At 38.2% G+C, this 16,489-nt stretch overlaps 1 protein-coding gene across 2 annotated transcripts in view; it reads right to left on the bottom strand.

Annotated features, from left to right (window-relative positions):
* Positions 1–16,489, bottom strand: part of pde4ba (phosphodiesterase 4B, cAMP-specific a) — a 169,849-nt gene that overhangs the window by 114,163 nt on the left and 39,197 nt on the right. The window contains exon 1 of one of the 2 annotated variants that reach the window (XM_024278667.2): positions 13,621–14,568. The exons of the other annotated variant lie outside the window; for it this stretch is intronic. Coding sequence (XP_024134435.1) covers positions 13,621–13,844 — 224 coding nt within the window. The 5' untranslated portion in view covers positions 13,845–14,568. Of the gene's footprint in view, positions 1–13,620; positions 14,569–16,489 lie in introns of those variants that run through there. 2 annotated transcript variants of the gene reach the window in all.

Below are 16,489 nucleotides of genomic sequence, written 5' to 3'. Positions count from 1 at the left end.
CGCCATCATTCTACACAGAAAGACACAGTAAGGGGTACTAATTATTCTTTTCTTTGGTTTGCCATCCGCCAATAAACAAAAACAACAAAGACCTGAATGCAGTTCCTGTCCTCGGATGCAACCTTTGAACAGAAAACATGAAGTCTTATTATTGTGAATAACAGAATAACTCAAACCTACAGAATATTTTTTGATAAAGGGAAAGCAAATATCTTTTAAAATACAGGAATTGAACCCACTTTCTCAAGTATTCTTTTGCTTTAGGCTCCTTATTTTATGCTCTATTAACTTTTAATAACAGGGTATAGATTGAAAAAACCCTGATAGTTCATATGAGATTTTTACTGTGTACTCTCATGCACCAACTCTCGCCCACATACTTGAAAATGTCAGCAGTTCAATGTTCTCTGTCATCTTGTTTACAAGCCAAGTTTAAAGGGGCAAATAAATAAAATAGTTTCCGAGCACACTTCAATAAGTAGTTCAGATGTTAATGCTGGAGTCATTCCATGTCTATAGCCTGTATATAAAATAGATAATCTGTGCACAAATATGTATGTAGCTGGAATAGTGTGTTAGTAATCCCCTCTTTAACCCAGGAAATCCACATTTTGGTGGAGAGAGTCAGAACATGCAGGATTGAAATGAACATTCTATGACACTCAAGGAGATGAGCATTGAGTCCTTAAAGGGTAACCAAACAGGGAATGTTGACTGATTTCACCTACAGAAGAAATTTGAAATTCCATTCAGAGGGGGAGCAGGACTGTTATCATTACTGGAGCTGCAGATCGTGACGTGGGACTTCTCAAATGATTTGAGTAATCACCAAATTCAAATGTAATACTTCTATTTCATCTGTAGGGGGCAGCACACAGATGGTTTTTGACTATATTTTCAAGAATTAGACAAGTTTATTTTAATTTGTCAAAATTTGGCCAAAAAAAAGTTGATTTAGGGTTTGGTTACCCTTCATAGACCCACTCTGGTGGAAATTTTTGTTCTTGGGGCATGTTTCTACTGATATAGAAAATATGTTAGGAAAACTACGGGGAAAATTGCATTTTTGAGTATTTCTTTATTGAAATTGTTGAGAATCAGGAGCAGAAAAAAATACAGTTTAAAAAAATTACTTATTAGTGACAGACAAAATACATTGGGAGTTGCACAGAACCAACAATCCCTCCCACAACTCAAAGGCTGCACTCCTGCAGCTCTGGAGAAACTGTGTCCTGGAAAACAACACTTTTTTAATTTATTTTTTCTGAAAAAAAAAACTGTAGTATCAGGTGACGCGAAAGAGTAGGGCGCCATGTTGAACCCAGCATGGTTTCAGTTCCATCTCTCACTATATCATGATTCCCCTTAACACAAGAGCATCTGACCTCAGATCAGGCCGGGCTCTAGGAACCTCTATATCCTGCTATCAAGATAATGGGAAGTACCTTCTGACAGGCTGCTACAATCATCACAATAGCGATGCTTGACCATAAGATAAGATAAGATAAACACCAGACGTAACCAAACAGTATTCTCCATGGAAACAGAGGCTGGAAACAAAGTGAGAAGTCAGTCAGCAATGGGAAGTATGCCCATTTTTTTTTTTTTTTTGCTATGACTGTATATATATTAATTTATAAGAAAAATACAGAGAGCATTTTTGCAGCTATTGATAAACCTGTTAAGAAAAAAACTCAAAAGCATTGAACACATTTTTCCTCGAAAAGGAAAGGCTTAAAATTAAGCCACGTCTACGCTGAACATAATACCCAGAAATGGGTTGAAAGTGAAGCTGATGGCTTATCCGGCACATGTGCACCGGGGGAATTCATGTTTATTAAAAAGCTGGCTGGCAACTAACTTATTTCAGCATTTTTCTTTCTGATAGCAGGGGTTTAAGTTATTTTGAGTTTGTGAACTTGCAGGGTAGATGCACTGTTTATTTTTGTAAACACTAATACAAATACCTGCAAAAAAAAATTTAATGATACTTCGAGGAGAAAAAAAGCTCTTTTGTGCTAATTTAAACTATTTCAATTTTGTTTCTCCTGACACGTTCAACGTTCTGCAGAGAGTATTAACAGCAGCCATCAGGATAAAACACCCATGTCCATCCACACAATCCGGTTTCCACAATGGACTGTGCAAACATTAAAGAAAGCGTGCACACAAACCCTTTTATGCCTGAGCACAAACTCAACCATTCAGCCTCTCTGCAAAGCCATTTCACTTGTGTGCATGAACACACACGAATGTGCCCCCAAAGTCTTCATCACTTCATAGGAGGCTGCTTTCAGCAATCATCCCGACTGTTTGACCCATTCTTAAGCTTTAGCTACCTTCACACTGACGTTTCAGGATATGTGAGGACGTGTTTAGGGAGTCTGGAGCGCATGTAAACACGCCCACAACATAAGTAATAGAAAAACACACAATGCATCTCGCACTGCAGATCGGAGGTTGTGTGGGTGGTAGCTTCCCCTGAGGCCAGTGGTGACAGTGAGTCAAGGAGACAGGGGATGTACACAAACACACATTCACACACGCAAATCATAGTCCGGTGATGGACATGTACGCGCATCAACTCTGATGCAAAAATCTATACAAACATCCCTGCAGTTCTTCTGCTCCAAAAAAGACTGAAAGCTAAAGAGAAAAGTGGAGGAAGTGACAGTATGAGGAGGATGATAGAGAGGTCTCAATGGTTGAGTTTTTACTTCAAAATAATTACATTTGTACAATTGGAGCAATATTAATATTATTTTTTTTTAGAATGTGGAAAAAACTTAAATATTTCCATTTTAGATGACAAAACTTTAAATACCATCTTAGTTCAACCTTTATGCTGCTATTTTCCTTAAGAAAAAAGTTAAAAAATGTTCTTATAATTGTCAGTTGCCATGTACAGGACTCATGCATTAATATTTCATAGACAGACTGTTTTAGAACATTTTCTTAGAGCAAAAAGCTATTCAGACGTTACGTAAATCTCTTGCTTCACATGTCTGCAATTGTGAGTCATGCCTAATAGCCCTGTGGATTCACAGAAAAAAAAGGCTGTGTTTTATTGTGTATTTTTTACTGTTATTTTTAGAGGAAACCAATAGTTGGCCTTTCATCAAATCAATGGGTTTTAGAAAGGGGAACCTTCTGGAGATCCTGGAGCTACATCTATGATCAAAGGGTCTTGATCATCTATACATCCCTGCTACTTCCTGTTTAGGGTCACAGGGTTGCTGGAGCCTACCCAGCTGAGGAAAAGGCGGTGTACACACATCAAAGGGACAATTTAGAGTCACCAATTAACCCATGAAGCATTTTTTAGACTATGGAAGGAAGCTGGAGTGCACTGAGAAAATTTGCACATGTGCAAGACAACTCCACATAAGAAGATTCGAACTAGGAAGTAGTTGCTGTGTCTTTGTCTTTCCCCCAAAGAATTGCATTTAATGTGCAAAAAACAGAAAATCTTGAAAAGTACCTTTTTTTGTAACCAATGCAAGCTAAACTTGTAAATAACTTTTGTCACGTCAATTCCAGTTTTTCGTTTCTGTGTTTATTCGATGAATCAAAGGACTATGTTGTTGTCAAGAGGTGAAAAAAGGCAACTTCTGAAACAGATAGAAGAGGAGCAAACGCAAAAATCAGTTTCACTATTATACTCTGCTTACTTCCCTTTAGACAAATAATGCTCAACAGTTCCTGGTATTTTTAAAGCTTGTGCGCCACACAAACCAACATGAGCGCTGGGATAATACAACAGCTGTATTCTCGGTAATATGAGGCACTCTGACCATGTCAAAGACATTCAATGACTATTTCGGTCACAGTGAGTAATAGGTTAATGACAAAATTCACAATAGCTAAGCACCAATAGACACCACATTTACACACTTAACCGTATTCTCTAGCTTGAAATTCAAAATTAAATAATTACTTTCATTATTTTTTGTTTGGTTCTTCTTGGCTGTCTCCCTCTGTCTCCTCCACTCCAGGAATACAGGCAGCTTTTTTCTTTTCGTCTGTTTCAGGCATAAAAAATGGTTTGAGCTCAGTTATGATTCTAACAAAGTGGCTGATAATGACTATGAGTAAAACTGATCATCTCAAATTTTATTAGAAAAGTCACATAATCGCTAAAAATTTGGGAAGGGAAAGGGATGAGCCTGACGTGTAATGAGGAAAAATTGATTTTCCAATGTTTCTAGACAGCCAGCAGAAAATGCCACAGAGCTTCCAAATACCCTAAAAGCCTTCACAGCTGTCAAAACACGGCTGATTCATGGACCATCTTGTCTTTATGCATACATGATCATTTTTATCACATTATCTTCAGTCTGTCTAGAATTTATCGTCTAAAAGGATCAGAATGTCCTTCCATTTGTTCTTTCATATTTAGGGCTACGAAAAGTTGGAGTCTTTCTGGTTGGTTTGAGGTTAGATGTGGAATGAGTCCAAAGGTATAGGTCAGAGCGAGATCTAACCAGCATCTCCTCATGTTCACAGCAGTATCTATCATCCATCTTCTAGTTCCTGCTGAGTCAGGATCACAAAAGATGTTGAACCCCATCCCAGCTACTGGTGGATGCAGATGAGGTTAATCTATGACAATGCTCTAAGTAACACTAACATTCACTCCTAAATCACAATTAAGGGACAACAATGAAGCAATGAAGCATTTTTGGGACTGTGGGAAGAAGCTGAAGTGGTTGCACGTGTGCAGTGGGGGGTAACACGTAAACTCCATTCATAAATGACCCAGCCAGGATTTAAACCAAGACTCTCTACCTGGTAAACCAGGGGTCCACAAACTGTTTCTTCTTGTGAGGGACACATAACCGGTTCTTCTTTAATGGGTGTGGGGCCGGGGTCAGTTTATAGGCTAACAAAAGAGGTGTAAAAATCGCAGGGTGTGTCTTGACGTAAACATTTTTAGTTTTCCGGAAAGTCACGTGTAACCAATTATTAATTACTCTTCCTGAGATCGTCACAGAAAAAAGTCAAAAAATTAAAAATGATCCTTTTAATGAACTAGTCTAAATTAAGTTTAATTATTTTGTCTTCTGCTGCAGCTAGACATTAATATGTGCGTTACATTTTCACCAGAACAACGTTCCCTCTTTCATTCCGGGACTTCCTTTCTAAAAGTAACTCCTGAAGGTGAAATCCATGAATTAAGACTATAGATGTAAAACTTATCCTTACACACTATATACTTTTTTCTGACAAACATGAACATTTTCACACTTTTCTTTCTTGTTTAAACTCTCAATGTTCCAAACTTCCCAGCAAAAAAAAAGAGTCCAGTTTTAAAGAATGAAACAATATTTGATCACGATTAGAGCTGCATGGATCAGATAGGGGCACAGACTTCAGAAGGCTGGAATAAAAAGTCACATTCTATATTGGGCTCAATTGCATGGCCAGAATCTGGCCCGCGGGCCGTAGTTTGGGGACTCCTGTGTTAAATGACAATACTAACCAACATACTACAGAACATCCACATCAATCTTCTTTACTTGTTGTACTTAAACCACCAATTCTAGTTCATTTAAGTTGACATTTTGAATTTTAGTTTGAATGGAAATAAGAAAGTTCTGTTGAGACATTAATGTAAAAAAAAAGTGTTCTGAAGACAATATGAAATCATTTAAAGTTGATTGAATTATGAACTTTTGCCTAACATTTCTGTCCATTCTGGCACCATTTTTGAGTAAATGTCTACAATTGTCATCTTGGAAGGTAAGTAGGAATGGACCAAGGTACATGGATTTGAAACCAATAGAGAATGAGGTATATTAGCCTGTTTTAGGATATTAAATACCGAATAATAATCGATCATCTAATGACCGGTTCGTCATTGTTTTGGGTCAACATCTAGTGGACATCTTACCAAGGAGTCGAGACGATTATTTTGAATAAATATCTGTAAAACATTAGCCAAGCATGTGCTGTTGGGGATGTAAATAGAACACGTTTAAACTATAATGTTTTACTAAAATCCATTTGTTCAATTTGTGTTTAGGTCGAGGAAATGGCAAACTCCCATGTTAACATGCTCTGACCCACACACACACATGCACACTCCTGTATGTTCACACTCTTTCAACCACAGCTTATAGTTAACTTTCTGCTTGGCTGGTTCAGGATGGGAGAGAAAGAGAGATGGATGGGTGATGAATCCACTCATGCAGCGTGAGTAAATGAGGAGGGGGAAGAGGAAGACCATTTCCAGACCTTTGAATTACCACCCACAGAATTCATCAGTGACTCTAAAGGGTCTGGTGCGGCTGCGTCACCTGTTCCACCAGAAAACCATGAGATGAAGCAAAGTTTTTACATTGATTTGTTTTTAGATTTGGTTTATTTTAAACAATCCAACAAATACAAAATAAAACTACAGAACACAAACAACTGAATAGATATATCAAACTTAAGGTTATTAGTCATGCATTGATTGGAAGATATATATACAAATAATTCAATTATAATTAATCATAAATAAACATATCAGAACTTATACGTACAGTACATGACCCATTTAAACCATTAAATATATATATATATTGCAAATTAATTGTTGTAAGAAACACATTTATATTCTTTGATGGGAATAAAAGGTTCCTATTGTCAACAGACTAATATTTTATAGTAAAATTAGCATTGTCATCCAAAAATACTTGATAAAAAACAATGATTAATTTCACCAATATTTGTTGTTCAGTCGTTGACTTCTGCTCCCCAAAGTAAACAAAAGAGTCACATCTTTAAAATCAGCAGAAGATTACAGAACACAAAGTAAAGATTAAAATTGAAACAGTCAAAAAGTCATTTGGACAAGAAACCTTTTCCATTTCACTGAGGAAGTACTCTCTGACAGAATAATAATTAGGTAGGAAAACTGAATACTTTTTTTAAAAAATCCAGGCAGCTTTTTATGACTGACAGTGTGAAATCATCAAGTCATGCGACATTAGATGCCATGATTGTCACAAAATGTAATTGGGGAAAATATGCGTTATATAGCTTAATGTTGGGAGACGAGAGATGGTGATGGTGGATTGGTACAACAGTCTACAGCAGTTGAATTTGAAAAGTGAATCTCTTACTTTAAGTTTGGAGAGTTGTTAAAAAACATGCAGCAAAATGTTAGTTTTAAAAAGTGTTTTATATTATTATTATTATATTCTACTGTGTTGAGAAACATGTTGCTCTTGTGACATAAAACCACATGTCCCTGTTTGTTAGTTTAAAAAATGCACAAATTGCTTCAGTCCTTCTTATTTGTCTAAAGTCAATTACTTCTTGTGGAATGAAAGGCGTCAGGACCTGCTGTCAGTCTCCTAAAGGTGCCAGCATGAGGCAGGAAATCATTTTCTGAATGCATCCTGTTCAAGCAGTCTGGTAAAATGTAAAAAGCTGTGACTTTGTTATCACTGCCTCGGGTAAGGCCAGTAACACTGGTGGTAACCACATCAATTCAGGAGAAGCTTGTTAGTTTCAACTGTGCTTCCACTAAAAGTCACTCTGAAAATGTGATTTCAAAAATGTACCCCATTAAAATCAAAACAAGCTCTAAAAAATAGAAATCAGTACCAAGCAAAACACATTCAAGACCCACTGCGATCATCTTTTGATCTATTGGAAAAGTGTTCCCAGTGGTCTTTTAATTATGATTCTGCCAAATTTAGGCAAAATACAAGACATAGTTTCTGTAGAGCGGCAGTAGTTCATTAGGAATTTGATTTTGAGAGGGCAGAGCTGCAGTAAACATGAGTAAACATAGCCCCACTTCCCGACATCCATCTGTTTACACTCCTGCTAGCTTACAGCTCCTCACAACTAGAGCTGCCACAAACAATTATTTGAATAGTCGACTAATCACATATTATTTTTTCTGATTAGTCGACTAATCGGGTCATTCACAAACTGGATAAAGCACACATCTTAACCATCATTAGCTTTAAACAAGCTAAAAACTGGATATATAGCATTACCTGCAATACTGCTAATGTACTGCTGTAAGCTGAATTTGGCTGCTGAACATGCTAGTGCTGGTAGCTGAAGATGTTGAAATTGATAGCTAAAAACGCTGAAGCTGAATTAAGCCTAAATTAGCAAAAACAGCTAGCATGCAGCTGAAAAAGACTCCCAAATAGCTGAAAATTTGCTACTCCAAAACAGCTTAAAAAAACTGAAAAAAGTCTAAGTAAGACAAAACAGCTAGCCTGCAGCTGAAATATTTGCTAAACTCCGAAATACCCTAATAAATTGAAAAATCCTAAATAAGCTAAAATAGCTAGCAGTAGCTGAAATATTAGCTAAACTCTAAATCAGACAAAAAAACCTTAAGAAATCAAAATATAGTCCAAAAAGCTAGCGTAATGCCGTTATAACTTTCAACTTTACTACACTCTGACTCCATAAAATATAAAGTTACAACTTATCATCTATTAAATTAGTCGTCGACTATTTTAATAGACAATTAGTCATTGATTAGTCGACTAATCGTGGCAGCAGTGCTCAAAACCCTACCTAACATTACTGATGCAACAAAATGGTTAGCAATATATTCCTCAGAGGAGGAAAACCAAGACGTACATGGATCTAGTCGTCTAGAGCTGGAGGCGAGAGGCTTGCCGTTGCAGGTGTGATGTCATATCTACAAGCGTTCTTGCAAAATCATTTTTTTCACAATTTGTATTCACATTTTTTCACAATCATAAGAATTAAGAAATACTCAGAAATATAATTTGAAACTTAATTTTCTTTGTATATGCCCTTCACCATGAGAAAAATGCCAAAAACACAATTTTCATTTGATAAGGCCTTAAAGGAAATAGAAATCTTTGACTCAACTTTATCTTTTTCCTGTCTTCTCTGGCCACCATATCACTGCCAGCACTAAAGTAACACTTCTTACACTTACTGGGTAATCTAAAATCTGGTCACGGGTACAAAAACAGTTCCAAGGGGTGATATGTGACACAGTGGCCAAGATTTCCACATGGCTACAGGATATTACATAACTTTTAACACATGAAGACAAATTAAGAGCTTCAACAAATAGAGACAAAAAGTAATTAAAAATACATTTAAATGGAATACTGCTATGAATTGAGCAGAAAATCCTTTGGTAAAAAATGAAACTCTGGTTTGTCTCTCCATCTGCCTCCCGTCTCCTACTCAAGTGAGCAGTTGGCGTAAACACGCTGGCAGCAGCAGTAACAATAATCACATCAAGCCTTTCCTGACGGTCACATAAAGATGATTTTGGGTGAGTCACCGAGGCAAGTACACGAAGCAGCAAACCAATAGCAGACGGAGAGCTACGTGGAAGAGAGCAGACAGACAGATATTTGGATTGACATTTAAGCCGTGGTAAATAACCCTTTGTGTTAAGCCAGCACTGACGCCAATGAAGCAAAGATTTGCCCCTCTATTTATGTCTCATTTTCTCTCCGTCTCATTATTGATGTCTCTATAGTATCTCTAACTCTCCCCTAGAAAGTATCTAATGGACATTAAACTGAAATCAGCATAAACACTACTCTTTTGTAGTTGAAATCCATTTTATCGAAAGCTTTTTCCACAATTACGCAGGCGTGATCATGTTTAGTTGAAAGTTAGGTAATGCTGAGCCGCTATGTGCAGCATGTGAACATCAAAAGCTAAGGAACGAAAGCTTCCATCTACCTTTGTTTCCATTTTTACGTCCTATCAGTCTTCCAATTCCCATGGCAATTTTTCCTCCCTTCCCATCTGACTATCTCCTTAATGTGCTTTTTCTGTCAGCAGAAAATCAGACAGCCATACCCTTTAGCTGTCCATCAAACATTTGCATCCTGTGGCCCTGTGCAAAAAAAACTGGAGAAAGACAGACAGAAAAAGACAGAAAAAGACAGAGAAAGACCCAAGAAATGAACAAAGAGATGACTAAGTAAGAAAGGGAGCAGACAGTGAGGAAGTTCGCAAAGACAGAAGCCGAGCAAAGTGGATAAAACTTAAAAGCGGCACAGAGATGGACAAAGAAAAAGGATGAAAGACAAATAAAGGAAGAGGGGATGACTAAGCAGCTCAAACAGAGGATTTTTTTTTGTCTGAGCGGCAGCAGGTCAGGCGGTCAGCAACAGACGCTTTCATAGTAAAATCCATCACAACCAAAAAGATGTTTGCATGCTTTTTATAAAGGTCAGAGTGGCAGAAAACCTTTATTAAAATCTGCAAACAGCTCTAAGGAAACGCCGAGATTGACCAGGGAGGATGAGACAGAGGTGAGGATGAATCTCCTTTCACAACGATAACATTTATATCTCAGTCATTTGTGCATCGCTTATATTTTGCCAAATACAAGTGTTTAAAAGGACTTTTTTTAAATAGATTTTTTTTTTCGGTTGGGTTGTTAAAGAGTTAATAAAGGTTTTGGGAATCCAAGTGTCCAAACAGAAGAAATTGTGGCAGATGGAAGTGAGGAAAAAGAGAAATGACTCAACTGAATCCAAATTTAGCTGTAATTATCACACTAACATGACTAACTACTAGGGATGTAATGATTAATCGATAAATCGATTTCTATTCCTACAATCTAACCAGACTGATTTGTCTGAGACAGAATCGAATCGACCTATACCAAACAATTGTTTCAAAATGACATAATTCGATATTGGAAAATACCATTTGGATTGGACACTGTGGGTGTATTTGAATAAAAACAATCAAATGTCATCACAGTAAACAACACACATGATGGCAGCAAAAAAATATGAAGCCATCATTGCAGTCCAATGTGAGAAAACACTTTGAATTTTTAAACACACAGTTTAATTTTCTAATGAATAATTGCGATGTAAAAAAACAACAGTGGGCCGGACTTTATGAAACTAAAATGTAAACAAATTTGCCATCAATTCTTGTTTGCTTGCTTGTACACATATTTCATTTACACTTGATTATCTCGCAATAAATATGAGGAATCTGGAAAACTTCACCTGCACTGTTCAGGTATTTATCTCTGAGTCACACTGGCTGAATTTTTGGCTAATGATGTCCTTGATCGATTTTGGGTAAATAAATCAGATTGTTCAAAATGAACCATATTAAAATCAATTGTTATACCCCTACTAACTACTAAAGTTTAATAATAATAAGGCACTTTTTTATATTCTCAAACTGAAATGTGTCTATTGAAAAACGTTGTGATATGATTTTCTGGTTCATTTATTTAAAGCAGAAAATACTTTTTTTTTTCTGAATCAAGGGTCTTTCTACTTTCTTCAAAGTTTTTTTTCAGTGCACACTTTTAGATGAAATATGCTACCAATTTTACCTCCAATGTGAATTCCGGAACTGGAGGTGTTGGAACCAGCAATCTTCAGAAAAGCCTGTGAACTCTATTATTTTTTCAGGAATATATAATTTAAAATACTTGAATTATGTGTAGTTGATGTTCTCATTAATTATGAATGCAAAGTGATACTTCCTATTGTGTAAATTGTCTGAGTTTTACCAACAGGAGCAGTTGTTTATGTACATCCAATTCTCCCACTCTATCAATTATTAAAATGACAGGTTTTTGAATAGCTAATTTTTACTGCAGAATGTCTTCATTTAGTCACAATTCAATCTTTTGGAATAATTTTACTCCAACCAGTAATCCTAAATCAGAACCTTTTAAGTAAAATTCCCCTGCTTGAAGCTGCAAAATGGAATGGAGTTTCTTAAATATGCAATGACTTACACCCTGTTACATTTGGCGCTGCTTTGAATAAAAAAATCATGATAACAAAACAACATCTTGTTTTATTAAACTATTAGTGGAGAACTCAGACAAAACCGTTCACTAATTCATCATCCTTTTTCATTACCTCTCTGAGGTCTTGCACAGGTGGTGAGACCATTAGGCCAGACAGAGCAGAGTCTGGAATATCCGGAGGGATTTTTAGGTGGGGCAACTTCTTTTTAAAGCAAGGATAGAAATCTTTCTAATAGGAATAAAGCAAAAAGGTTTAATCTTTCTGCTTACTTAAAAATGTGACTGTAACCTAATATTTGAGATTTGCTTGGTTAATAAATTAAAAAGGAAATTTTGATTAAAACATATGGTCATGGTAGACAGCTGTGACAGTTTGTCTTTGTGATATCTTAATAAGCGCCCTCCCTCTTCACAGATTATATTTTATTTTTTTTCCCACTGGATGCTTTCTTCCTGAATCTAATCCGTTCTTATTTTTGCACCATTTCCATTTTTAGCTTGTTTTGGAGCACCATAATGAGGGAGCACACAAACCTCAGCGTCTTGCTGAAGGATGCTCTATCATGAAATCGCCTGTATATGGGTAAGAGTGGTAAGGTGTTGCTGAATCTATAGCTTCATCCAATATGGATTTTTTTTTTTTTTTTTTTTCAGGTTTAAGCCCATTTCTAAATAGAACCTTGGTTTTATTCTTGCCTTTCCCTTGTACCCACACAGCCCCCACCCTGTTCAGAAACAGGCTATACAATGAAGGAGAGATGAGGTAAACAAACAGACCCCATTCTGACTGTTGCTGCCAAGCAGGGCGGGTGCACCACCACTCAATTACAAATGCAGTATGCGTGGTCAAAATCACTGGTGAAAATATATGTACACACACACACAAGCATAAACGTGACACATTTTCTGCCGCTGAGACAACTCAATATATGAGGGCGACATGGAGGAGGAGATTAATATCTGGACTCATTTCCTTTTCCACGTATTCATCTGCTGAGGGTTTTTTTTTTTCCCCCGACCCACCCTTCGTAAGTCGTCATAAGCCTGCATTATCACTTAAATTTGTAACCCGTTTCACAGACGTGCGCCGCTGTCTCCAAGGCAGTATGGTAATTCTTCCTTTTGGGGATGATGTTTTTTCACCAGCACAAATGTCAGGAAAAAAAAATCCTTAATCCTCAACAAAATGAGTCACCTTGAGCATCTGCAGTCAAATCAAGGTATTTCCATCACTCAGTGGGTCTCTAAAAATACATAGATTTGATGGAGGGGGTAAGGCATTGACCATGACATGTAAAATTGCATGATTTTATTGGTATCTTGACCTAAAGTCTTCTTTTTCATTGGTGTCAAAGAAGATATATTTTTGGGGAGAACACCCTTTTTTTCTCAGCACTTGTCCAAAACATAGACTCATCCATTTGCACAATTGTACCTGGGATAAAGGGCAGTGATCTCCTACAGCAAAATGGTGGATCGTGGGGTCTGTTGAAGTAGTTTCATTGCATTATGTAATCCTCTGACCCATTGACAAATCCCCACACATCAGAGTTGCATCCTCCTTTCCAACCAGCTCTAATATCTTCCCTGTGTATCTAATCCACTGCTTGTGTATTTGTTCCTTATTTTCTTTGCTTTTATCTTTTAGATAATGTCTGTTTAACCTATTCTGCCCATTTCTTAATCATTCATGTCTCATTGTCACTTTGAGTCACAGACATATCCATCTCTGTTATTGTTTCCCTCCTAAACGCCTCCATGTCCACTGCAATCATTTCAACCTACAAGTGATCAACCGTTTGCTGCTCTTTTCTAAATGTGTTGCTCGCCAGCGACTGTCCATTTCATCGATTGACTCTGGGTCTTACCAGGTGTGAGCCACAGTGAAGCGCCGCCTCTGTCGGATGCTTTTGTTCACCATCAGCTTGCGGAAGAGGCGCGGGGAGCTTCTCGGGGACAGCTTGGGTGACGTGGCGCCCCTCTTGCCTCCAACCACACCTGGCATTTTGGGAGGCTCCAGCTCCAGGTGCATGTGCTCCTTGAATGTCCGAATGCAGGAGTCCATCTCAACGCTCAGCTCGTTGGATGACATGCCTGCAGGCTGGGGTCGAGTTCTCCGAGTTCTATTCCTGTCAAACTCAGCCAAATTATGTCCAGATCCTGCCCCAGTCAGTCATACACAGCAGACTGCCTTTGATTATATGAATAACAGGTAAGCATGGCATGACATGGATGGAGAATACAAGCTCTGCTATGCCATTCTGATGCTTTGTTTCTGGTTTTGTTCTTTGCCGCTTACCCGGTTCTCCAAGGATCTAAGGATTAGTCAGCTTGCTGCAGCGTCCTTTACCTTTTCCTTTTTGTCGACTCATGCCAGGGTCTTCATCTTGATCTTCTCCGATCGAAAACCTCTATGACATGAACCCAAGCTGAAAATTCCTCTTCCCGTTGACCATGTTCCTCTGCTGTAAAGTCCTTTTTCCTTTATGCCTCCTGAGTGTCTGCTAAGTGCACACCTCGGCACCAACTCTCTCAGTCCAGGTAGGCTGATGTTGGAGGATCTTCCTTATGAAAGATTCAGAAGGGCTGAAAACTGCTCTCTCCTCTTGTCTGGCTCCCCCCCCCCACCATGAACCACTGCTTGACTGACCCACCTCACTCCGCAAACAACCCCCCACCTTCTCTCCCAAAGGCACTCCCGGTGAGTGTCAGAGTGACTCTCGCTATGCTGAGCCTCCAGTCAGATTTCCCTTCACTCGCACAGTCAGAGAGATGAGCACAGCATGCAGGCGAACGCCTCACTTGCCGTTTCATTCAGAATATACACAAGGAGCAGAGCAGGCACGCAGCAAACAGAGGCCACGCCTCCCCACGCAAGGATTGGCCAGTGGCCCTTATGACGGCAAGGAGGCAGGCACAGTAACAGGTTGTCAGATTTATTATTTATTTTTTGTTTAGCTGGGATTTGCGGTAATGTTGCTGATGATATTGTGACCTTTGGTGAAGTTGACAACCGGTGAGGCGAAGCCAAGAGGAAAACAGTAGAAAGGAAGCCACTAGTAAAAAAACTAAGAAAAAATCATAAATATGTCCCACAGGTCTAAAAGCTGTAAGGTATATAAATGTAATAATTTAACATAGTAGCTCCCAAAAAAGCTATACTCCTGTATCTCATCTTTGTCTCTCAAACACACTTTAATCAATCTATAATTGTGTCTGAATGGAAGCAATCCAAGCATAAAATTGCCTCACTACAAGGAGGGAAAGACAGAACAGAGTGATAGTGGCACGAGGGAGACAAACACACCGCACTAAGCCGAACGGTGAGGAGAAGAAGAGAAAATAAATGAGTAATGCCCTAAAGGAACGAGGGAGAGAAAGGCCATGGAGATAACGGAGAAAATCCGAAAGGAACATCAGAGAAGGCAGAATGGCAGCGTGACGAGCATTGGCAATGTGAGCGCTCGCATGTGCGCTGTTGGACTGATTCGTCACCGATGATTCTGAGCCGTGGAAGCGTGGATAGCTCTCTCACTCAATTCTCGCCAAGATATTCCTTTGAAAATAGTCTTTCCAAGCTTGAACATTACTATGAAAACATTTGTGGAAACACAAGATGCAAAAGGAAAAAAAACACGACTGAAGGATGACGTAGAGCTGGATCTCTTTCATCACAAACATGTATTTTTCTCCTATACGGAGTTTTTAAAGTCCACTCCAATCATCTTTTGATTTATTGTAAAAGCGGTTCCACTTGTCTTTTAGTTATGATTATGTCGTTTTTAGGCAAAATGAAAAAATCTGTTGTTTTCTAAGATATAGTTTCTACAGGAGTTAATTAGAAATTCCCCTCTGAGTTGTGGGCGGGACTGTTGGTATGGAGTAAGCCTTCCCTCATTTCCCATTGTCCCTTTGTTTACACACTCTCCCGGGGGATTACAGCCCCTCACAACCCCCACCTAACATTAGCGGTGGAGCCATCCAGTCGTGCAGTTTTGGATGAGGAAAACAAAGACGGACATGGATGTATTTGACTCCAATTGGATGCATCAGAACAGAGCTTGTAGGCCATACGTCACATTTATGAGCTCTTTCCAAAAGCATTTTTTCTCCGGCCCTGAATCACCATGATTTGAATAAAGAAATACTCAAAAATGCAATTTTAAGCTTAATTTTCTTGATATATCTCTCCCGTCATAAGTCAAATGCTACAAAAACAAGGTAAAAATACCCCAAAAATGATTTTTAATACTTTAATCGCAGAGCAATTCATTGCAGGGATCCCTGCTGCCTCATCAGGGGAAATATTCCAAAATCCTGCCGAAAAAGCTTTAAATGGAGCACATAACCATCCACCTACATGCTCATACAAACAAGTAGCTGCACAACAGCAAAGAGTGCAGCAAAATTATTAGCATACAATGAATAAAGAAAGTAGGTCTGCCCGACTATGTTCAGTTTTCATAAGTAATGAGATGCTGCAGAATTAAAATGAACTTGAGAACGACGCCTCCTGGGTTTTTTCTGTTGAACAGGCTATTACTTGACGATGTGACTAACAATTAGACTCCTTGTTAAGCTGATGTTCCGTCACATAACATGTCAGACAAAAACCCCTGAGGAGAAATTAATTGGTTTGAGACTCTCAGGACTTGTGTCTCCAAATGGGTTTGGATACAGAAAGATTTTAGACCCAGTACACTGGACTATTGTTTCCTTTTTAAATATATATTATAA

The sequence above is a fragment of the Oryzias melastigma genome, linkage group LG4 (genome assembly GCF_002922805.2).
Source record: "Oryzias melastigma strain HK-1 linkage group LG4, ASM292280v2, whole genome shotgun sequence".
Lineage (NCBI taxonomy): Eukaryota > Metazoa > Chordata > Actinopteri > Beloniformes > Adrianichthyidae > Oryzias > Oryzias melastigma.
Note: the sequence above shows the minus strand (reverse complement) of the source record. Positions and strands in the feature narration are given on the sequence as shown.